Raw genomic sequence first — 23,790 nt, forward strand, 5'->3', positions numbered from 1 at the left:
ACCTCCTTCAACACAGAAGAGGAAACAGATGCTCTGAGAAGCTGTGTTATCCAAGTGACACTATTAAGGGAGGCATCATCAACTCAAGACCAAGACTTAGGTTTTCTGGTTCTGAATCCAGTGCTCTTCCCACTCTCTCTCTTGGATTTAGTGCAAGATAGATCAAGTGTCTGGGCTGGACACTCTGCTTGGATTTCCAAACCTGTTAAACTCTGAAATAGTTATAGGCTTGGCTTTCACTTTGTATTATCTCATTCAATTACACACACACACACACACACACACACACACACACACACAAAGTAGATAAAGTTAAGCATTATTCCCATGATGAAGATGACAAAACAATGGCAAAGTAGTGAAGTGACAGGCCTAAAGTTATTCAAGAAGCTCACACCCAAGCCGGGGCTGGAACTCAGTTCTTCATATTCTCTCAACCCATCAGAGGCAAATGCCTGAAACACTTCCCCCCACAAATAACTCTTTCCAATTAGACAGATAACTGGATAATTTAAATAGTTTTCCAATTTTCTTAGGATATATTCTCAGCATACCAATTATTATTTTTTTAATTTTTTAACATTTATTCATTGTTTTTGAGGACAGAGAGAGACAGAGCATGAGTAGGGGAGGGGCAGAGAGAGAGAGGGAGACAGAATCTGAAACAGGCTCCAGGCTTTGAGCTGTTATTACAGAGCTGGATGCGGGGCTCGAAATCAGGCTGCGGGGCTGCGAATCAGGACCTGAGCTGAAGTCAGATGCTTAACTGACTGAGCCACCCAGGCACCCCAGCATACTGATTCTTTTAAAGATTTTACTGGGTTTTTTTTGTTGATGTTTGTTTTAAGTAATCTGTACACCCTACCTGGGGCTTCAACTTACAACCCTGGCATCAAGAGTTGCGTGTTCTATTGACTCAGTCAGCCAGGCACCTCCTGATTCTTTTAAAACAGAAGTCAGTTCATGCCATTCCTGTTCCCAAGTCTACAACTGGCTCTCCCTTTCTTTTCACTTGGAGCAAAAGACCAGTGCCTCATAAGGGCCTTGTCAGTGATGTGGCTCCCTTCTCCTCCTTTCCCCTCCCTCCCTCGGTTCCTGAAGACACCAAATGTTAGGTGTCCTCTCTGCCTGGAATGCTTTGACTCCAAGTATCTACTTCACTAACTCCCCATCTTTTCTCAAACATCACCTTCTCTCCAAGGGACCTTAATTATTACTGCAAACCCCCCTCACCGCTCTTGATCCTCCTCCTCTGCCCCATTTTCTTGAGTTCCTTAGCAGGCACCACTGTCTAATATATGTAGTATTTCCTTATTTATTATGCTTATTTGTTTTATTTATTTGTTTATATTATATGTATTGCATAAACTCCACATGAGCAAAGGTGATTAAACTTAAATGCATAAGCTTACTGATGGATTGTCAGTTCCTAGAAGAGTGCCTGGCACCTAGGTGGTGCTCCACCAAAGTTGACCCAGTTGACCCATCTCCATTCTCTTTAGTCTACTAATTGGACACCTTGGTATTGACTTCAATTCTTCCCAGTCATCCATCCATCATATCAAACCAATCAGCAAGAACTCTTGACTTCCTTGAAAGTCTGTCTAGGAATAACCCTCTTCCCACAGAGCTCCATAGCCAACATGGGGAATAATTGCTTTCTGGTCATGGCAAGATAACGGCTCAGTTTAACCCGCTTTGCTCCAGCCCCCTTCTTCAGCCCTTCCATCCCTAAATCATTTTCATATGACTGCTTGATAAATTGAGACACTTGAAACAAAAGTTCTTTACCTGCTCAATAACCTGCCTTGGTTCCCGGTAGAATCTGAGACATGAAATTCCAGCTTTTCTGCAGGCACCACTCATAACCTGGCTCCTCCCCGCACTTGGGTCTCCACCTCCTTTGCTCCCTGTCACGGTTGGCACAGGCTGCTCACGGCCACATCCTGGCTTCCTTTGGCCTTTCTCAAGCCGGCCCATGGAACATTCTGGTATTTCCAAAATTCCACCTGTGCATTAAAGCCTAACTCAATGTCCACTTTTCACTGGAGACTTCTCAACTCTTGTAGTCTATTTCTGTCCGTACCTACTCCTTAACAGTTAATTCTTCTTTACTCTCTCTTAAGTGCTTTGTCCCCTGTTAGAACTTTACATTTCTTACTTTATACTTCTTTTATCTACCCAGATCTCCCCAGTGTGGTGTGGAGCACACAGTAGACACTCCATACATCCTGATGATTCTTTGATGGATACTTACATTCTTCTCCTTTTTGTATATGTACTTTACCCTGCTGGCTTTAGACAGTGGAGCATTTCAAATGATATATTTTGAATGATACCCTAAATTTATATATCTTTGGCAAGTAATAGCATTTTGCAGCTATACTGATGAGCTATATATTAGGATAAATGTATATTTAAACCCCCGCCTTATCTAGTTTACAGCATGTTTACAGCATGTCTAAATGTAGGAACTCATGCTCCTTTCACCAGGGATTAATTGGGTCTTGCTTTTTAAGTGTGTGTATGCGAGCGTGTGTGTGTGTGTTCCTTCCCATACATCTAAAGTGAATTCTATCATCAAGAAGTCACAAAATACGTAGATATCAGTATAAGAAGCACTTAGGAAATAACTAGATAAAGAATATAATCATTAATCCAACTAACAATTAAATCTTTAATGGTACATGCGGGTTTTAGCATGAAAGCCTCTGTAGCACGCAACAATAAATTAAGTTTGCATAATATAAGCTTAAAAATGGCCCATTCTTTGATGTTCTGCAGCAACTCTGATTCTATTTTACAAAGCTTTGAAGGAAGATTATCACTCCCTTCACCGTCCATTGGTCAAGCTTTGAAGGTCTGCATTCTGCTATCTTGTCTTCTCTTAATTCATCTTGAAAGACAGTTTTGTTTCTTGGGAGGTCATCACAGGCTGCTGCTGGCCAGTGTGTCACTGCTACAGCACTAACCAGTGAGGGTAAAATCCCATTACTGTTCAGAGTAGGTGTCTCACTCATGAAACATGTTCAGGAACCGGACGCTGTCCCTCCTGCCGTCTCCCAAGAGCAAAAGACATTTTATGAGTAGATTTTAGGAGTGGATTGGATTCTTTACCATTTTGGACTCCCTATGTTTCTGTTCTTTAGTTCCTAGGACAAATGAAAGCCAACTTGATTATTCAGCATGTTAAACTCGTTTTAAAGTCCTCTTTCTCTTTGTCCAGCCTCTGCTCTCTTGGTTCAGTAAGAACTCTTCCCTCTTCCCTGTAAGAACTGCCTTCAGAAATTGTGGTCCCTAGAGACCAGCAGCATCTGGGAGCTTGTTCTCTATTCAGAATCTCAGGTCCTGTCTGAGAACCCCTGAATCAGAATCTACGTTTTTAACAAGATCTCCAGGTGACCTGATGTGTAAGCACATTCAAGTTTAAGAAATCCTGGCCTAGAACTTTCTGGAATGCTTAGGCCGTAGTAGTGCTGGCCGCTGAACTAGCAGGCTGAGAAGTCTTCACAACACCCACTGCCCACCACATGACCCACCCAAATGTCCCTTCTCATTTGAAGCCCCCTCCACACTAGTACTCGTAAGCGTGTCTCCTGGGAAAGGTGCACCTGCGCCCACAGAGGGCACCCTTTTCCCCAGCCAATTAGTTGACACCATAAAGCACTTCTGATGGAGTCTGGGCTGTGAGAGGTGAGGCCTTTTGGATGGGATGCAGGATAACGGCCCTTACCACTTGTGGTCATTAGAGTTCCCGTGGTGCTTTTTGTGAGAGAAGGGATTGTTAACCTCAGTGTCCTGGCTGACTTCCAATCTGTGTAATTGCATGCAGCCTACCTAAGTCTGCACTGTAGTTTCAATTAGGTAAAGTATTGTTCACTTCTTGTACTAAACTGCTGTGTTGTGTGGCTACAGACTGCTAATTAGCTGGTGTTTTTCAGGTGGCTGCGTTCGTGATGAACAAAACGTCTCTCTGGCCATCTCCTCCCCGCCCCTGCTATCTCCTCCTCCCAGGGTCTCACACACAACTGCATGCCTGTTTTCTACTATATTACCATTTCTTGGATTGAAGTACTTTGGGATCAGAAATAACTAGGATGTGACAAGGAACATTTCTTTCATTTCCCTATGTAGCCACTTGCTTCTAGGCCTACCTAGCCTATTGTAGTGTGTTGGAGGGGAAACTCAGGCAGAGAATAGCAAGAATGTGATGAGGGGTGAATAAAATAGGCCTTCCTCTGCCAAGATGAAGGGTAAATTCCTGTCATTGCCAGGGAAGTATGAATGACTTTAAGAGCTTGGCACTCTAGGAATTGGTTATTTTCAGTGCGATATGACTAGAGAGTGAGGCCAGAGAGAACAGGGCATGCATTTTATTTCTCCTTTCTTGATGGTTAGAAAAATATAGTGGGACATGTAAACCACCCATAAAATACCTCACTATCTCTCTGGGGGATCTCCATCTCTAAATATGGCTCTGGGAGCATGAATGGAATCCCCTTCTGATGACTCGAAGGTCAGTACCAGGGAGGCACTTATGACCCTGGAATGGTAGCTGGAAGTGAAAAAGAAGTGGGAAAAGATGAGGGAGCAGAAAGCCAAGAGGACAGAGTTGTGCTTTAATTGGAGAAGAGTTGTTTTTAAGAGAAGAAATTTTCTGGGATGTGAAACGATGGCAAAAAAAAAAAGTGTTCAAATGGGAAAAAAAATCAGATTAGGTAAAACATTACTTTGCATATCTTTTCACTATGTGAGAAAATTTGTTTTGATGTCCAAGCACAGAGACACAAATTAATTAGATAAAAATTCCTGTAGAGCAGAGGTAATTTCTTTTATCTTTTCTCATCCCAAACACTATGGGAAATAAAAGAATTAATTAATGAGTGAAATGAATGAATGAGTGAACAAAATGGATGAAAGGAAAATATTTATTAAGAGGTGTATGTTGATTGTCAGTTCATGGACAGCAGGGAAAAGTAAGTGTTTTTAGTGCCAAAGTGCCAGCACCTATGACTTGCCTACTGCTTGCTATGGCTCTGTCCCAAAGTATTCTACTTATCTCTTTGAAAATAAGACAGAAAAGGACAGAGGTCTCCTCAATCAATACACTCACAGTATCCCTGTAAAGAAAGGCTGGTTTGCAAATCTCCTAAGAAGAGGAGGGCTGGCGTCAGAAAGTTGGGAGTGAGAGTCAGCTGAGGGGAGTGGACTTCGTGGAGCAGAAGTGAAACATCACAACTGAATAAGGTTCCCCTGCTCTTAGGGGCTGATTGTTATCCTGGTAAAATTGTGTTCATTTCCAGCTCAGCGTCTATCATGATAGTCACTCGATGTGTATTTGTGTTCTGCATAAATGAGAGGTTGATGGTAGGCAGCCAGTGCTCGAGGATGAAGAGAGTTCTCAGAGTGAGGAGGATGATGATGTAGGGAGAAAAGGCAGAAAAAAGAAAGGGGACAATGGAAGAGAAAATAGCCTGGTTAAGAAGAATGTGAATATGATACAGAAGAGAAGAAATTACTGGAAGTGAGACACAGTAATCTCTACACAAAGGGCAACATTTGGTATAAAGTTTCTGATTTCCACATGTATATTCAACTTCCTTTGTACACCTTAGCAAGTTAACCTGAGGAAAAATTACAGACCGAAAAATGTCATTGAGGCAGAGATAAAACAGACTTAAGAATTCTAATCTTAAATTTGAACTATACTGTCATGTAGGTGATCTCAAAGGAGATTTTCCCAATGTCTTGATCCAAACAGCCCCTCAATTCATGTCCTTGTTCCCCAGACGCTCTCATTTCAGTTAAGCCCATGATTTCCGTTGTGAATCTCTTCAAAGTCAAGTGTGTGTCGGGTCTGTCACTGGCCACAGACCAATTGTTATTAATGGCTGAGATTTCTTCCTGTCCACAGTTAAGTCCACTCTTCTCTCAGCCCAGACAATACAGTCTCGAGATCAGAAATCTCATATATAATCTGCACTTTTTCTTGCATGAGGAAAAAAAAACCCTAAGAACATGGGAACGTACAGCTATCCCGTGTTAACTATTCCTGGATGTCACCCTGCAGCTCTAATTTCTGCTTTCTCCTCTGCATTCTGGGTACTGCTGCCGGACTTGTCAGCACCTTGTCACGGCTTCCTTGTGCGTGGGCTACCATCGGACTCTGTGTTCTCAACAATTATCCATAAAAAACCCTACAGAATTCTTCACAAGTAAAAAATATATATATACATATTAACAGGTAAAAAAAAACGAACCTACTTTAAAAAATTTAGTATCCGGAAGCAGGTGCTGTTTGTAAATGCTGCTGTGTTGCCTCATCTTTTCCAGTCCTGTGTTGCTCTTTTGTTCGTGGTGTGGCAAGGATGTGGGAGCCAATATGATTTAACTAAATAATACACAAATGTCAAGAACACTTTCATGTCTTGTGTACAGACCAGAATAAATTACTCCGATGGAATGTTTGCTTTTCTTTTCAGGGAACAACCCCACAGTTTACAAGGAGCTATGCTGACAAGAAATGGCTAAGAAATATTATTTAAAGTAACCTATTTTAATGTAGGACTAAGTGTCTGAGGATTTCATTCTGGTTCAAAAGACAGAGGCCAGCAAAGGAAGTTGACAGGCAGACAGCAATGAGAAAACAATCTTGTCCGAGAATTCTTTTTTTTAAAAATTTTTTTTTAACGTTTATTCATTATTTTCGAGAGACAGAAAGAGACAGAGTGCAAGCAGGGGAGGGGCAGAGAAAAAGGAAGACACAGAATCCAAAGCAGCCTCCAGGCTCTGAGTGTCAGCACAGAGCCCAATGCGGGTCTCGAACCCACGAGACATGAGATCATGACCTGAGCTGAAGTCGGATGCTTAACCGACTGAGCCACCCAGGGGCTCCTCTTGTCCTAGAATTCTTACGGGCAGTGGGGAGAAAAATAAGTCCAGTCAGAAATGAAAATGAGGAAACTAGTTCTCAGAATTAAAGGTGAACTGAAAGGAATTGGCAGCTGCCTGGACATGCCAGCCAGAGAGGCCATGGTATCTGCTACACGTGACAGACCGAGAGACAACTGCAAAGCTCCCCAAACAACTCGCCTGAAGGGCTTGCCAGGAAGCCAGATGCTGCTTCTGGAAGAATATCTTCCGTGGTTGGGCATCTGGGTTCAGTGCTTTCCATTTAAAGAGGAGAAAGAAGGTGGTAAAAGGCAGAACCATCACTGCCTTTTAAAAAAACGTGCTTTTCTCTAAGTGTGCATATACACACGCGCACACACACACAGCATTAATGAATGTGGAATTGAAGCTTGTTTTTAGAAAGAATCCCAGAAATAAAACTTTCCCTGGTGCTTTTTGGGTGGAAAGCAATGTGTTAGAGGGAGGGAGGAGGGAGAAAAGGAGGAGGGAGGGAGGAAGGGAGAGAGATTGAGGGGGAGAGAGAGAGAGAGAGAGAGAGAGAGAGAGAGAGAGAACAGATACCTAGAAAACCCCCTATATAAATATGTCAATTTACTAATTAGTTAGGTAATTTTATTTAAAGAGCTGGGATTATAGCTGGTGTTCAATTAAAAAGGGGGGGGGGATTCAAGTGATAGGCCTGTGGCTCTATCATAGTTGGCTGGTCTTTCTCACTTTTTGTTTTACCGTTCCTTCTTCCCTGGAAACATAATCGAGTATTGGTATTGGCAAGAAGGCAGAGTGTGGTCTAGTGGACTGGAAATCAGGTGACTTGAGGTCTGGTTGATTTTTTCCCCCTTCTACTTTGAAGTTTGCTATGTCTCTGCTCCATTAAACAGGGGAATCAATTTTTTACATACTTAATAACAGAAGACAAGCTTTTGTAATCAAGATAATTTTTGTTTGTTTGTTTCACCTAATGCTAAATAATTCAAAGTGGTTAGGAAGTAAGTACTGAATCTAGAACCAACGATGGACCGGGTGATTGTGTTGATAGGCAATAGGAATGATAGCCTTTAGTTTAGCAGTGGGAATAATGACAGAAGATGTGAAACGAAGTTTTTCTATTCCAAGATCTGTTACAAATACCAGACAATTAAGAAATCAGAAACCCTGGCATCTCACCCTGGAGTGCAGTGATTGATCTAACAGGCTCCAGTACTGACGGGTGGTCACAGAGTCCCTGACCAAGGCTCCCTCAGTAGGGGAAGCCTCTTTTACTACTCATTCATTGTACTCAGGGCCTCTTAACATGAAACCTTAATATTAATATTGCTTCTTTTGCAATTAGAGCTGCTTTTCTCTTCATGATGATGAAAAGATAAATATCAGGTGAGGAGACAGAAACTTGAGAGGAACCGCTTGCTAACCAATCCCCTCAAAATGGAATATTCTCTGGTTGTAGTCTGAACTACATATCAAAGTTCCAAGATTCCACTTGATCCTAACTGGAACCATTACTAGCTATTCGATTATTATTTTCTCACTCAATGAAGTCATGTGATTCCATCTGTTCAACGAAAATGACTGAGTATCTATGATATGTGGGACTCTGTACTAAGCTTTGGGGATATAACAGGAATCAAAGTGACACAAATTCCTGGAAACTATGAGCCAACGGCAGAGTTCAGTTCTTTACAATTTCCATCTTCATCGATATTTTCAGGACCTGATTATGCTATAGAATAACATAGTTTTTTCCTGCTAGGTTATTACATGTACTCCGATGATTTCTCAGGAACCAGAAAATAAGGATTAGAACAATAGCTAGTCATTACCAGAAATTCTGCCTAATGTTCTGTTACCACGAGAATTTACTAGGCTTCCTATGGAGGAGTAACAATTGGAGACACAAAATATAATACCTCTGTGCTTGCCAAGTTTTCTATCACCAGGCATGCCATTCTCAGATCCTTTTCCCAGTGTCTTCCTCTGACCACTCTTTCAATGTTAGACACCCCTGGGAATCTGTCCTCAGCTCCCTTTTGGCTCCAGACTGTCCTTTGCCAGTATTCGTGACCATACCCCCATTGCCGCCTTTAAAATGATGACTCCCAAATTCGTATCTAGATCCCAATCACCTTTCCTGCATTCCCAGCAGATGTTGCTTATCCTTGAATGGAATTCACTAATGAAGTATAAAGAATGACCAATCATATCACAGCCCCCAATTTTCAACTTCTTTCATGCCTCTAATTTTAGTCTTTTCCTTTAGTGAGTTGAGGGTATCACCCCTCAGCTAGTTCAAAACTTGGGTGCCATCCTGAAATCCTTCTTCCTTACCTCTTGCATACATTTGGTGGGTATGTCCTATTGAATCGACCCTCTCTGTGCCTCTTGTATCCACCCCTGTTACCTGTCCCCTCCCCCAGCATCTCTTTAGTTTGGGGTCTCTATCTTTGACCCTCGCCCCAGGCTCTTAACTGGTTTCACTATCTCCAGTTTGCCCTCCTACAGGCTATCTTAAAGACTGTGATCTTTATAAATGGAAATTGCATGACCTTATCTCCCTGCTTCTGACCCTTCCACGATTTACCTCATGTCTACAAAATGAATTTCGAATTTCGTAAGAAAGCCTGTGAAATGTTCTTCGCAACTTAGCTCTAGTTCACTACATCTTGGGCTTATGTTCTGCTACTTCTTTTATGCTTCCTAATCCTCCAATCATGTCAGAGGATTCACTATTTCTTCGCCATATCATAGGTCTCCAACACCACACGTCTTTGTCCACAGTTCTCTGTGCTTGTGGTAGGCCTGCTGGCTGCCAAACTGACATCTTTAAGATAGCCTGTGCTATCTCCTGTGGGAGGCATTCTTTGGTGTCTCTAGGCTAAGTTCCAGCTTCTGGTTGGTGCTCTCACAGTGTCTTGCAGTATTGCACCATATTTATTGCAATTGTTTACCAATTTATCTACCCCAGGAGACTACAGGACAAGTGAGGGTAGGAGTCCTATGTATTCCCCTAGTATTGAGTTTAGGGGGTCAGCAAACTTTCTCTGTGAAGGGTCAAAGTGTAAATGTTTTTGGCTTTGTGCAACTTGTCACAACTATTAACTCTTGCCACTGTAGCACGAAAGCAGCCTTTGACAATACACAAACATATAGGTGTGTGTATGTTCCAATAAAACTTTTTGACAAAAACAGGCAACAGGCTGTATGTAGCTTGAGGGTGGGCCATACTTTGCCAACCTGTGATCCAGTCCAGTGCCCAGAATACAGAGGGCACTCATTTAAGACATAAAGGAATATACAGGATTTCACAGTTGATAAACATTTTAATAAGTGTGAACTTATTTGACCTATTTCACATATGACCAAAAGGGAGGGTTAGAGATATTAAAAGATTTTCTTTAATGTTGTACAGCTTCTAAGGGGTGAGGTTGGGACTTGAGCCTATGTCTTCTGATTCCAAATCCCTGGTTCTTTCCATTAGTTAAAAGGCCAAGATTCATAGTGGAGAAGGATGGGGCAACTTACAAAATTTACCTCTTATGAGAAAATACCCCCATGGGGTGGACCACCACTGACAACAGGGAAGACAGTGGTAGATGGACAGTAGTCATTTTACGTTTTGTTTTGTTTCCTATTATTCAATGGGTAATGTCACCATTCAAATGTTAAAATAAAAGATCTAAAGTAATAATTTCCCTCCTGTCTTAAAAACCTTATCTCCCAAAGCCTTCCTCCAAAACAAGGATCCACCACTGGAAGGATCACTGAACCTTAGTCCCCAGCACACAAACCTTATAAATCCTGTGCCAAGATGTCTCCTAAGTAGATGACATTTTAATGATTACTACAGGGAGTTGGGAACTATTGCTTCATCCTCACGATCAGAGTAATTAATTTTCTTAACTACCAGGCCAAATTCTGCCACAGGAGTCCAGTTGAGAAATTTCGGGCCCATAGGAAGTACATTAGCTCTTCAAAGTGATTAGGGTGCCATTTCAAATACACAAGCAAAGGAGCTATTAGGCTTCTGGCTTATTTCAAACGACTTGCAGCCCTTGTCCCTCAGGAAAACGAAAAAAAAAAAAAAAGGGGAAAGAAAAAAGAGAGAAAAAAGAAAATAACAATTTGTACAGGTTCCTCATTTTCCAGTAAAAATACCCATGGCCTGCAAGTCATTGGCTATCAGGTATTATGGTTGGGTGAGCAACCAAAGTGTACAGAAAAAGGGGGGAGTGCCAGAGACAGCACAGAAAAACATAGCCTGATCCAAAGCACACCAGAGCTGAGCACTCAGAGGCCTGACGGGAGGCAGAGAGCTTCACCAGCCATTGCTCTTAAAGACCAGAGAGAAGGGCAAGAGATCATGGGCTTTCAAGTTCATTCTTTAGGCAAGTCTCATTGTTTCTCCCAAAATATCAGAAATGCTCACAATGCCATTTTAAAGTCACGGTGGATGAATTATTTCCTTACCATTGTATCCTCATACAACTCTTGTATTTCTAGGCCATCATCATTTGAGTTGCCTCTGACATGCTTTTGTAGAATATTTTATTTAACACCCATGAAGACCACAGAGAAGCTTTAAATATCAGTTTACTCTCAGAAAATAGCCACAGCTCAACAGTTTCGCCTTTCAATGAGGCATTCAACTGGCATGCTTCCATGAGATTTGTCTATTCAGCCATATCATTCCTTCACCTTGGAATTCTATGAACAGCTGGGCGATTTTCTTAGAGTCAATGCAAAAGGGAAGATTTTTTAGTTTTCTTTTCAACCTATTTTACAAAGTGCAAGTCTCCTATAAAAATGTTTACTTGCATCTAAAGCCTGCAGCAAATATACTCTTCCAAAGCTATTTTTGAAACTCAGTGAATGACATGATTTCATTAGTCATCTCTAAAAGCCACCCATTTCTAAGATATTTTGAGTTTCTCTGAACAACGTATACTACAGGGGAATTAGGTGTTTTATCATATGTTCCCCCACTTAAAAATTTGAGATTGTTTTGGCTTCCAAAATTCATGCCACAAAGCTAATCTGGCTGGCTAGTTCAATTTAGCTTGGTAGGTAGACATACTTATGTATTTATTTTCTCTAAGCGTCATGTATTATTTTTATCCTGGAAATAAAAACAAGGTGGGAAAAGACTTCAGTAATAGCTAGAACACCTTACTCGTAGTAATGGCAACAGGAATTCCAGAACTTCAAAAGATCAGTGCTACATATCAGGTAGATATGTAGTTGGTAGGATTCTAGGAATGTTTACTTACACAGGGTGTTTGAGGCGCAGGATAAGGCCCTACCAGCTTCAAAATATCTCGCTTACCAGCACCCATAAAGCCAGTGTGGTGTTCTGTCTGGCAGAAAATTCTCACTGTGGGAATCATTCTGTTAAGTAAGATTACAAGGCAAGAGATCCATCTTGAGGAAACTGCTGTAACAGGGGCGGCTCTGGACAAGAAGCATGGGAAAAACTGTCTATCTCCAGCCTCATCATACCTGCCTCAGAGTCAAGGTAGAGTAGATGATCTTAGCAAGTGCCCACTTTGACGTGTTCCTAAGAACACGGAGCAAGACGCAGATGAGGTTGATGGAGAGTCACGGACAGAGTAGAGTTTGGCCGAACAGTTCACAAGGGACTGGCGGGTCGGGTATCATATGGTTTGTCAAACAGGTAAAATCAGCCTCAGTGGGACTAGGGGAAAGTGGCTGAGTCAGACCAGGGAGGGATGTAGGTTCTGGAAAAAGATTTTGTGTTGAGATAAAGAATTTTCTGAAAGCCAGGAAATTTGGCAACCCAGCTTCTGCAGTTCTTCCTATATTTATTTCATTAAAAATTATCTTCTATTTCTCTCACTATAAAGATAATATGTATATTTATGTATAATATTTGTCTAGAATAATAAGTTAAAAATGATAGGTACATAATAAGTGATAGCTACTGCATGAAACTCTTTTTTGTTGTTTATTTATTTATTCTTGAGAGAGAGAGAGAGACAGAATCCGAGCAGGGGAGGGACAGAGAAAGGCGGGGCAGACACAGAATCCGAAGCAGGCTCCAGGCTCTGAGCTGTCAGCACAGAGCCCGATGTGGGGCTCAAACTCACAAATCGTGAGATCATGACCTGAGCCAAAGTCGGACACTTAACTGACTGAGCCACCCTGGTTCCCTACTTCACCTGTTTTCTTAACCTCAGTGTCGCCTTCTATACCATTGTTAGGAGAGAAAAAGCAACACATGGCCAAAAAAAACCTCCCGTAATTTAATGACTCTAAGAATGAAATATTAACATTTCAACAAAAATTTTTGCAGTCTTTTCCAGATGCACACATTTTCCATATATTTATGGTTACACCCTCTTTGAGTATATAAGATATTGTATCCCTGATTTAACATAACAGATCTCCAAATAAAAAAAAATCAATCAGTCATGAACTACATTTTACTAAGCTGATATGATGTGTCATGTTCTATATACCTTCCCCTATCACTGAACACTTAGGGTGCTTCCAAGTTTCTACCAGCGCAAATACGACTATAAACAATTTTGCCTGCATAAACTGCTTCCCCCATTACTTAATATGACTGGCTGAAAAGACATGAAGAATTGAAAGATTTGCATTCTGGAAATATATTACATATACGACTTTCCAATCATGCTGTTTGGTACATCCTAACTGGCAGCATACAAAGGGCTTGATCTAATATACACCCAAAAAAATGGGATTCATCCTGTTTAATTAGTTTCCAATGATCTCATCTTCCTCTTTCTCTACCTTTGCAAAATAGAGAAAAGTTTGTTTCCTTCTAACCAGTGTCTCCTTTTGCCTTTTATTATTATTATTATTACTGTCACAATCACCCGGCGTTGAAACCTCAGACTTATCTCCATGGCTGACTGGATATGGGGATAAAGAAATGACAGAAATAAAAATTGTGTGGGATTTTGCTTTGAAAAGTCTCAAGGTTTAAGCCATTTCTTTCCATTTGATGTTCATCACTCTAATCCAAACACAACTCTCAGGTGGCCTCCTGGGTCTTTTCTCCTTTGATCTTGTTTGCCTTACACTCTGTTGTCTGACTACTTTCATAAATATTGAGCACATCATGCAATTGTCCCATAGATAAAGTTTCAGTGGTTCTCTATGGCTTATATAGCTCCTTTGCCTGGTTCTACTACCCATCAGCAACCAAACCTTAACTTTGTAGGTCCTCCTTCCTCATTAACTTCATCTTCACTTTGCCTCCCTGCCTTTCCAAAGAAGCAGGCTAAAGGAAAATGCATTTGACACATATTTTATAGAGATAGAACTTGCCATTTATGTGATGATTCAGAAGGTACTACAGGACCTTACGGTACTTATTACTGTAATGTCAATTTGTGAAAGTGGCTATTAATAAAGGTTTCTGGTTGATGGCATTTTGAGATGATAGCTTATTCTGAATTTCTGGTCTTATGTTATCACAGCAGAAGCATAGAACTTGACCTTGAGTTTGATCAAGAATGAGGACTCTGGACTCTGAGACTATTCAGCTTACGCAGCTGTTGTGTAATCTTCTGCCTAATGCATTCACAACCTTTTAAAACTTCTGGCTTTTGAGGACAGGACTGGGACCAACCCTGTAGTCCAATTGTGCCGTATTAAGCTTTCTCAGTTTGTAGTTTCTCTTTCAAGGGAATGTTTAATTCAGTGCGGTGCAAAATTGGAGTTCTATTCTGTTGGCTATAGAGTACGTAGGTCAAGTGGAATTTTTGGCACTTCATTACATTCCCTGACCCTCACTAAACAAACTTCAAAATATACATATTTGCAACAATTTGAAATAAACACTACACACAAGTGTTGATGGTAGATTTTCTGAAGAACTACCAAATGCATCAAGGCTAAGGAAAACATTCTAATGATTCTTTCAAACATGAATATTTTTAAATTCCTGTTAAACAATCTTCCTATTTAGTCTTCTCAGGCTTTGATGACATGCCACAATTGGCCGTTTATCAAAAACTTAGCAAAAAATGATTAATAAGATATAATCATGTGCACACACTTGTGCATAATTAAACCCAGTTTTAAAATCAGTGCAGGGTGGAATATGGTCACACCATTCAAGAAAGGTTGGCAACCTAGCAAATAACGCTTTTCTTTCTGTTTATAATAAAAAAATCATATGTGAATGCTGCGAAGGTGATACAATAATATGATCTTAAATCTTAGTTTAAAACATCTATTTCTATCTCTGCTGAACTGAGTGAAAGTTCTAACAGAATTGGGAAATTAATTTAGGTATAAGAAACATGATCAGGCATTAATTGTTATTCCTGGGATAGTGTGGCATAAAGGTGGAGGATTCTCATCCTTCTGAGATTTTTAATTGGAAGGATTTTCATCTGTTTTGTTTTTTTCAAAGGAGGATTTAGCTAACTCTACATTTCTTCATTTTATAGCTGTTCGTTCAGTTGGGGAAAAAAGGAATAATTGAGACTGAGTAATGGATATTTCTCAAGATCTCCAAGACTAGGTATTACATACCAGTATGGGTATGATTTATGACTTTGTCCAGTTAAAGTTACTGGGATAAGCACTCCAGTATTTACTTGTAACCTGAAACCCTTTTCATGGTGTGCCTGGATCCTACAGGAAAAGAATTTACATTTGAGGAATGCTTACCTTGTGCCAGGCATTTTATATGCATTATCTTATTTAATTCTCATAACCACAAGGTATGGCCAATATTATTTAATCCGATTTTATGTGCGTGAGATCATAAGAGGAGTAAGGTATAAAATGAGGATTAGACTCTCTCACTTTTTCTATTTCCTTAAAACCCAAGATCCTTTCACTAAACCACATGGGTTTCCCATTGGAGCCATTATGTGGAGGTGATAAGAGAGGACATTCTGGCAATAAGGGAAAGTCTGAACTTTGACACAAGTTCTCCTCTGGGGTAAAATAGAAAAGAAACTAATATGATGAGTTAGATTAAAGCATGTTCCCTAATGCAGTAACTGATTAAGCAAGTTATGGACTATCCATACTATGGAATACTATGTCAATGTCATCATTAGAGAGAATCACATAAGTCTGTTTAATGAAATGGAAGGCTGTCCATGAGTTGCAAAATATTGCATAACAATATGTGCAAAATGATTAACTTTAACACAATAACAACCATATACACATATGTTTGCACGTGCTTAAACACAGGTCTGGAAGCATATATACAAAAATGTTGGTTACTTCTGCTCAGCAGGCTAAGAGTAACCAGTAGGCAAATTTTACCTCTTAATCTCTATGCACCACTGTTGCTTAAATTTTGTGTGTGTGCAATTATATGTATTAAATTTACAAGTAAAAAGCATGTAATGGATTGGTTGAATAATCTGTAGGAATGACTCAACCCAAGGAATGGATGATTAAGGAGATTTAATCTCACAAAAGTAAAACAGTCCAATCTATTTGACACTCTATCAGGCTTCAACATTACTATATGTATATGGCAAAAGGTAAAACCTCATCACTTGTATTGCACTCTGTCTTATCTGAAGAAGGTGTTAAAAGAGAGCAAATAAGTACCAGTCATATCAAACTTAACATGTCCAAAACGGAGCTTTCTAGTTTGCTCTTCTTATTCAACCCATCTGTGTAGTATTTCTTCATGTGCCTAAGCCCAAATCCTGGGAGGCACACTTGCTTTCTCCTTTCTTTTTCCAGCTGTATTCTGACCAGCAGCAGATCCAACCTGACCTATCACCAATATATCTCTTTAAGGACTCCACATAAGCCATCATTACCTCTTGCCTGGACTCCATGGTTGCCTCCGTACAGGTCTCCTTGCTTCCATTTTACAAATCCATTCTCCACATGGCAGCCAGAGTGATCTTTTATATTCCCTCAATTTAGCACTCCTTATGTATTTTTATTGTATTTATTTATTTTATTATTATTAATTTTTTAGAGAGAGAGGTGAAAGACAGAGAGAGAGAGAGAGAGAGAGAGAGAGAATGAGCTGGGGGGAGGGGCAGAGGGAGAGAGAGAATCCTAAGCAGACTCCACGCTCAGCACGAAGCCCAACATGGGGCTTGATCACATGACCCTGGAATCATGATCTGATCTGAAATCAAGAGTTGGATGCTCAACAGGCCGAGCCACACAGATGCCCCAGTTTTTCATTGCATTTAGAATACAATCCAAATCTCTCACTGAGGCCCACAAGAACCTATGTGATCTGATACCAGTTGATCTAATGGCTAGGACCTTAACTCCTACCACCATCCTTCTAGTTCATTAAGCTCTAACTATTCTGGCTTGCTTTCTGCTTTTCAAATACATCAAGCTCTGTGGGTCGCTGGGTATTTACACTTGCTTTTTTTTTTTTTTTTGCCTTCAATACTCTTCTCTTAACTTTTTACATGGATGGCACCTTGCCAATATGAATCAATGTTTTACAAATGAGGAAACTGAATTTCAGACAGTGTAAGTAACTTATTCGTGGTCATAGCACTTGCTACATGATGAAGCTTTGTTTTGTACTCAGTTCTGAATTATTTCATGCTCTTCCCATTACACTAGATAATGAAGACAGTCCATCCTATGGCTGTGGTTAAGGTTATGACAATAGATGAGCAAGTATCTACTTGCTGAAAAGACCAGGAAAAATAAATTATTTTAAAAGTTCCTTTTATAGGTTCTCCTTCCTACCTTTAGCACATTCTCCAACTTCTTCAGGAAGACTTACACTGGCTAAGGGGAAAATTTGAGATAGATACATTTGGAAAATCTTGTCTGAGAGATGTGAAATTCAATACTGCTATATAAGAAATGAGAATACGATGACCCAATCAGAACCCCTTACAACTTACTTAGTTAGATGTCCAAAGAGAATTTTCATGGTGTCACGATTTGGTGGAGGGAGTTTTTGCACAAGAGACTTTATAGTTTCAATTCTTGTGTTGTAGTCTTGCTTTTCTGAAAAATAAATAAATAAAAGGAAGGTTAGAAAAAAAAAGAGATTTTATAGGTGCATGAGGGAATTTTCTTAGGAGAACTTTGGAGTAAGATGTAGCAACATAAAGTCTTAATCAGCAACCAAAGAGAATAGGTGTATTCAATGTCCTTATCATGAAGTTGTTTTTTTTTTAGTTTGACTGTGATGTAGATCATAGTAATACCAAGCAGCAACAGCATAGCTTTGACATAATCTTCTTGTTAAGATCAGTTATTGAATCAGTTTTATAAATTCTTTATTGTTTTATAAGACACTGTAGGGTGAATAACGGCTCTCCAAAGATGTTCATGCCCTCATCTCTGAAACCTGTGAATATGTTGCCTTCTATGACAAAAGGGACTTTGCCAATGTGATTCAATTAGGGACTCTGAGATGGGGAGGTTATTTCGGAATTATCTGGGTAGGTCCAGTAAAATCACAAAGGTGGTTAAGAGAAAAGCAGGAGGATCAGAGTCAGAGAAAAAAGATGATGTATCAATGGAAACAGAAAAATAAGTGGCTATTTGATGAAAAGCCATGGGCTAAGGAGCGAAGATAGCCTCTAATAACTGTAAAAGTCAAGGAAAGAGAGTCCCCAGAAGAAGCACAGGTGTGCCAACACCTCGATTTTTCCCAGTGAGACAGATTTCAGACTTCTGACCTTCATGAGTGTAAGATACTATGTTTGTGTTGTCTGAAGCCACTGAGTTGTGATAACTTGTTATAGCAGCAATAGGAAATGAACAGATGAGGACACAAAATGTGATTAAATTACCAATATTTTATTGTTCACTTGATTTTGTGGAAGGGTAAATAATTTTTAAAAATTTCTTCTATGTTATCTTTTCTCTCTAAGAGATTTTTTTTTGCTATAAAATTAAAAAATGCAAACATTAAAAATTGAAGGCATAATACCTAGTCACATATATTTTCAAAAACATAGTAGGTTGTTTAAAACTACATACCGCCTAGATTGCTTTCTTTCATTTTGTTTCTCTTTTCCTTCAAGGGCATGGATGGCATAATAAGAATTGACTTACTTAGCATCTAGGGAATTCATCTTACCATAATTTTAACCAGGACTTTGAACTGTGATTACTTATTCAACTTAAATACTTTATGCAAATTGACTTAGGTACCTTTACTTTCTATATTCTGTCTAACTTACAGAGCTCCTGGTGATCCTTAAGAGGTCACTGTTGGAAAAGACGATATAGAAGAATAATATGTATTATTTATCCACCCAATATTTATTCTCTTCTTCTTGGCAAGACAATCCATTGTTGAGGGGATGGCTGTATACTCTACTAAAAGAGTTCCTTTCCCAACCTCCTTGGCAGCTGGAGTGAACATGTGACCACATCAGGCCAATGAGACTTCAGTCAAAGTGATAGATAGAACTTCTGGAGAGGCCATGTGCCAGGAGCTGACTTAGCTCGTTAGCCTTTTTACCTTTCTGCTCCTCAAAATGTAAATGGAATGGTTGTACCATCAAATGACCTTGAGAATTGACTCCACTCAGCTGGTAGAAGTTTCTCTGAATCTGTGAAGGAGTCAAATCAGTCCTGTACAGTCTCTGGGTTTCTTTAACGTAAGAAAATCAGCCAGATTGGACCAAAGGCTTTGAAGATGAGTCTCTGATACTAAAGCCAAACACAATTCCTAATACAAAGTGCTTCTAAAAGCCCAATTCATTATCACCTGTTATGAGGTATATAAACTTTACAGAGTAGGGTAAGAAAGAGTTAGTTCAGAAGCTGGCAGGTTTTTCTTTTTTTTTAAATACACTGTTGCAAAAGAAACTTTTAATAAGGAATTATAGGAAAATATCCTGCAAAAGATGGTATTTGGCAACAGTGGAGTGGGGGGCAATCTTCCTAGTAGAACTCTGCTTGGAAACTTTTCTTCTTCCTCCCAAAACCACAAAGGCCTATAAATAATGCCTCCCACAGTTAGAGCTTTCAAAATTGCAGTTATTCTTAGAAGAGTTCCAACATAATATGGATTAAACAACTGCAAATGAAAGAGACAAAGGGGAAGAGAGAGAGAGAGAGAAATTAAAAAAAAATAAAAAAGGAGAGAGAAAGAAAAAGAAAAGCCAGTTTCAACATCATGGAATACAGCAGATATAATCTTTCTGCCGAAAGGGTAGAAAGCCCCCTTGTTGCTCAATGGTGGTAAGACAATGTGATGCTACATAGGACCAGCTGGAGGCTGTGGGATATAACTAACTCAGAAAAAATAAGTAAAACAGCTCAATAAAGAGGAGAGTGAAATTTGTGTAGTATGTCCAGGACAGAGCTCTTAGGGATACTTGGATACTTTGTATTTAGTCATCTGAAGCTGATACCACACACCAATGATTATATATAATTCACATCTAAATACATATATATACATACATCTACCAATACTTGTACGCGCATTTACATATTCACGAGGTGGACACATTCTGCATAGTTGGTATGATGCTAGTAGGTATCATTTACCTGAGGACCTGGTGAACTACTTGGTTCAAGCAATAAAGATGATATTGGGAGAGGAGAGGAAGGAAGAGGAGAGGAAATTTCCAATTTCACTGAAATCTCTCGCCATCATAATAATCAGGTCAGCATCAGAGTCTCCAAAAAAGCGACCAGTTGACATTGGGGACAGAAGGAGCAGTCATAAGTTTGACAGACGATTAGGTGGACGGTGGCCTAAAATGGCTACATCTAACAGCAAACCTCAGCTTTACAGGGAACATATGACTCAGGTTTAAGAAACGTTGGGGGTTGCTTAATCAGAAATATTTACATTTTCAAGGCCACTGCCATGGTGCTTGAGCCGGAATTAAAACTTTAATAAGCTTGTTTAACCATCAGGTAGAAGAACTATGAACTGCCCGAGACAGAGTCAGTTCTCTCTCTTGTGTGTTCCTTTGCACTTAGGACATTCTATTTATACAACATTCCACATGGTGTTTCCATGGCCTGATATGCCTTTTAAGTTCTCCCATTAAGCTGGGAATTTTCCTATAAAGCTGGACAGATTTTATACTGGCACATAGAGGGTTAAATGAATGAAGACAGAATTATCGAACAAATGAAAAACCTGAACATGGAATAGAATACACTGACCTTGGTTTGAATTCTGCAACAGCTTTTTATTATCTGTGTGGTCTTGGACAAGTTTCTCACTTTCTTTGAATAATATCTAAAAGGCTAGTTTTATGGATTAAACAAGATAGTATGCAATGTACCTAGCATAATGACGAGTAAAAAGTACACACTCCACAAATATTCACCCCTTTCTCACCCCTTTATTCACCCACAAATATTCGCCCCTTTTTTGAGGCCCATGCTGTGTCTGGCTCATGTCTTATTTTCAGCAGTAAGCATTCTACCTGGTTGTAGTGGTCATCCAAAGTGCAGTTGCCAGTACTCGAACTGAGTTGCTGCCCGTTGGTGACAATACAATTGCCATGGTAGCCTGACATTTCACAGCACACTAGATACTTTGTGATCAACAGGGACTGATGATCGGATCGGTGAGCAATTCAGTTACACTTAAGAATCCTTATAAAAGTATATGGTGGTTCCCATATCTGCTTATAAGAAGCATTCTACACGAAGGCTACTTCATAGGAATATTTTCTCTCTCTTTCTCTACGTTCACACATACTTGAGAAATCACACAATTGCATAGTGGTTCATGCATTGTGTGGCTATGTTATATTTAAGTACTGGAGGGGGAAGTGAACAATGGTTCAGAGAGAACTGGAGTATTACTAAGGAAGAGAAATTTGCTTTCCTTACAACATAAGCAGAACAAAATCTTTGAAAAGGTTATAGGAAAGCAGTGGTTTCCCCTTCAAATCAATACCACACCCACTCTTTCATAGCTTGTAGAATCAGGAAATAACGCAAATACTTCTAAGTGGAGGAACATCTAAAAATATAATTGGATACATTACAATTGAAGTGACACCTTTTCGGATCTGGTTTATTGACGTGTCATATAAGGAATTGGAATCCACATACATAATACAGGACTGGTTAACGAGCTAAGATTCATATACAGCTTACTAAAGATGTGTCACTCGTCTTCATTTGATTCAGTGAGCACTGAAACACAGCATTTTCTATTGATATTCCTCCTTCAGCATATGGTTTCTCGTTATTGTGAAGTATTGAGAGTTTTGAGAAGACTTTGAGATACCTCTGACTTTTTTTTACATTATGACCTAAGGGAAAGGGGAGAACTTCTTCTTTATGGAGAATTAGAGAATCTCTTAGGTAAATTGTGAGACTTCTGCAAAATCTTTCCAGTAACAAGCAACTCCATAATTCTCCACCCTTTCCCTCACATTTGCCCCTAACCTCATTCCCGTATGACTTATTTTTGTATTTACTCTATGCTTTATACTACCTCTGTTTTAGTTTTCTAACCATATCCCAACTGCCTCACCAGTCTCTAAGCTGTGAACGTAACCTCCTCTCTAACTGCACACAAAACCTTTCTGTAGTGCTTCATTGTTGCCACTGTTGGGTGGCAAGAAATGTCTATGTAAAAATACGTATAACTTACATGTCCGTGTTAAAATAGTAAAATAGGAAACGATTTCTTCCTAATGCCTATCCCTCACCCACCTGGCCCCATATTCTCAAACTACATGGAACTCTGTTGTAAATGAACTTCTTGAAAAACAACTCCAGGCTACTTAGAGAAGTAACAGCTTCTACGTGATGTGAAATAGACTTTAATGTTATGATAAGGATGTGGCTTTATAGTTTTGCCCTGATTCATGGTTTTGAGGACACATTTTTTAAAAATATAGTTTATGAGAGTTACATTTACATTTATCTGCATGAAATGTTGCTACTAAAACAAGGACATTTAAAACCAAATGCCTTTTCTGCAAAGAGATAAGATAAAGTTATACAATGATTGAAAGAGTTCTGTGCAGTGCAGAACCCTGGACCTGGTGACCTCTGGACACTTTTCTGGCCTTATCATCCATGCATTTATTATTCTTAAGTTATTTATAGCCACATGTTAAATCATTTTCCAAAATTAAGTCTTCTTTGTTATGTGGGTTCACCCAGAGGAAGAAAAGACCAGATTCTCTCAGCAGCCAATATATTGGTAGTACTACTCATTCTATTTATCTGTAACTCTTAAAGGACAACTGTACCCCTTTGTTTTTTTTTTTTTTTTTTAATTTTTTTTCAACGTTTTTTATTTATTTTTGGGACAGAGAGAGACAGAGCATGAACGGGGGAGGGGCAGAGAGAGAGGGAGACACAGAGTCGGAAACAGGCTCCAGGCTCCGAGCCATCAGCCCAGAGCCTGACGCGGGGCTCGAACTCACGGACCGCGAGATCGTGACCTGGCTGAAGTCGGACGCTTAACCAACTACGCCACCCAGGCGCCCCTGTACCCCTTTGTTTTAAGAAGGTCAGCAATTATCACAGCTGTTCTGCTCCTTAAAGTTATTCTGGAATGTATAATGCATCCTATAAGAAAAAGATGGTAGTCTCTTATACATTAGGGCCATATTTGGAAGAAAGCAATTGAGTTTCTATTCAATTCATAATTTTTTGTATCATGACCATTTCAGAGTTTAGAGACTGTCCTGGCTTATAGGAAGAATAAGTATCATCAGATAACATTTTATGTATTACTGTACCCTACAACTGAATACAAATCTCTGAGGACATGCCTTTTAATTATAAAACTTGAGGTAGATGCTGAGGAATCATCCAAGTCATGATAACTGCCTGATAAATTTCTTTAAGTAACTTACATTTACTTTAGGGAGAAGCATGTGAGGGCAAATCCAGGACTCACAGATGGATTCAAATAAACATATACTTCAAATTCATGTTATAAAATAACAGAAGCCATATATCATGAAG

The 23,790-nt window shown here is 39.6% G+C and overlaps 1 protein-coding gene across 3 annotated transcripts in view; it reads right to left on the reverse strand.

Moving 5' to 3' along the window:
* ARHGAP15 (Rho GTPase activating protein 15) overlaps nt 1–23,790 on the reverse strand; it is a 626,514-nt gene that overhangs the window by 44,608 nt on the left and 558,116 nt on the right. For 2 of the 3 annotated variants that reach the window (XM_060623481.3, XM_060623482.3), the window contains exon 13: nt 17,766–17,871. In XM_060623481.3, coding sequence (XP_060479464.2) covers nt 17,766–17,871 — 106 coding nt within the window. Of the gene's footprint in view, nt 1–582; nt 3,153–17,765; nt 17,872–23,790 lie in introns of those variants that run through there. The other variant, XM_060623483.3, reaches the window with a different exon arrangement.

The sequence above is a fragment of the Panthera onca genome, chromosome C1, assembly GCF_046562875.1.
Source record: "Panthera onca isolate mPanOnc1 chromosome C1, mPanOnc1 haplotype 2, whole genome shotgun sequence".
NCBI classification, from domain to species: domain Eukaryota; kingdom Metazoa; phylum Chordata; class Mammalia; order Carnivora; family Felidae; genus Panthera; species Panthera onca.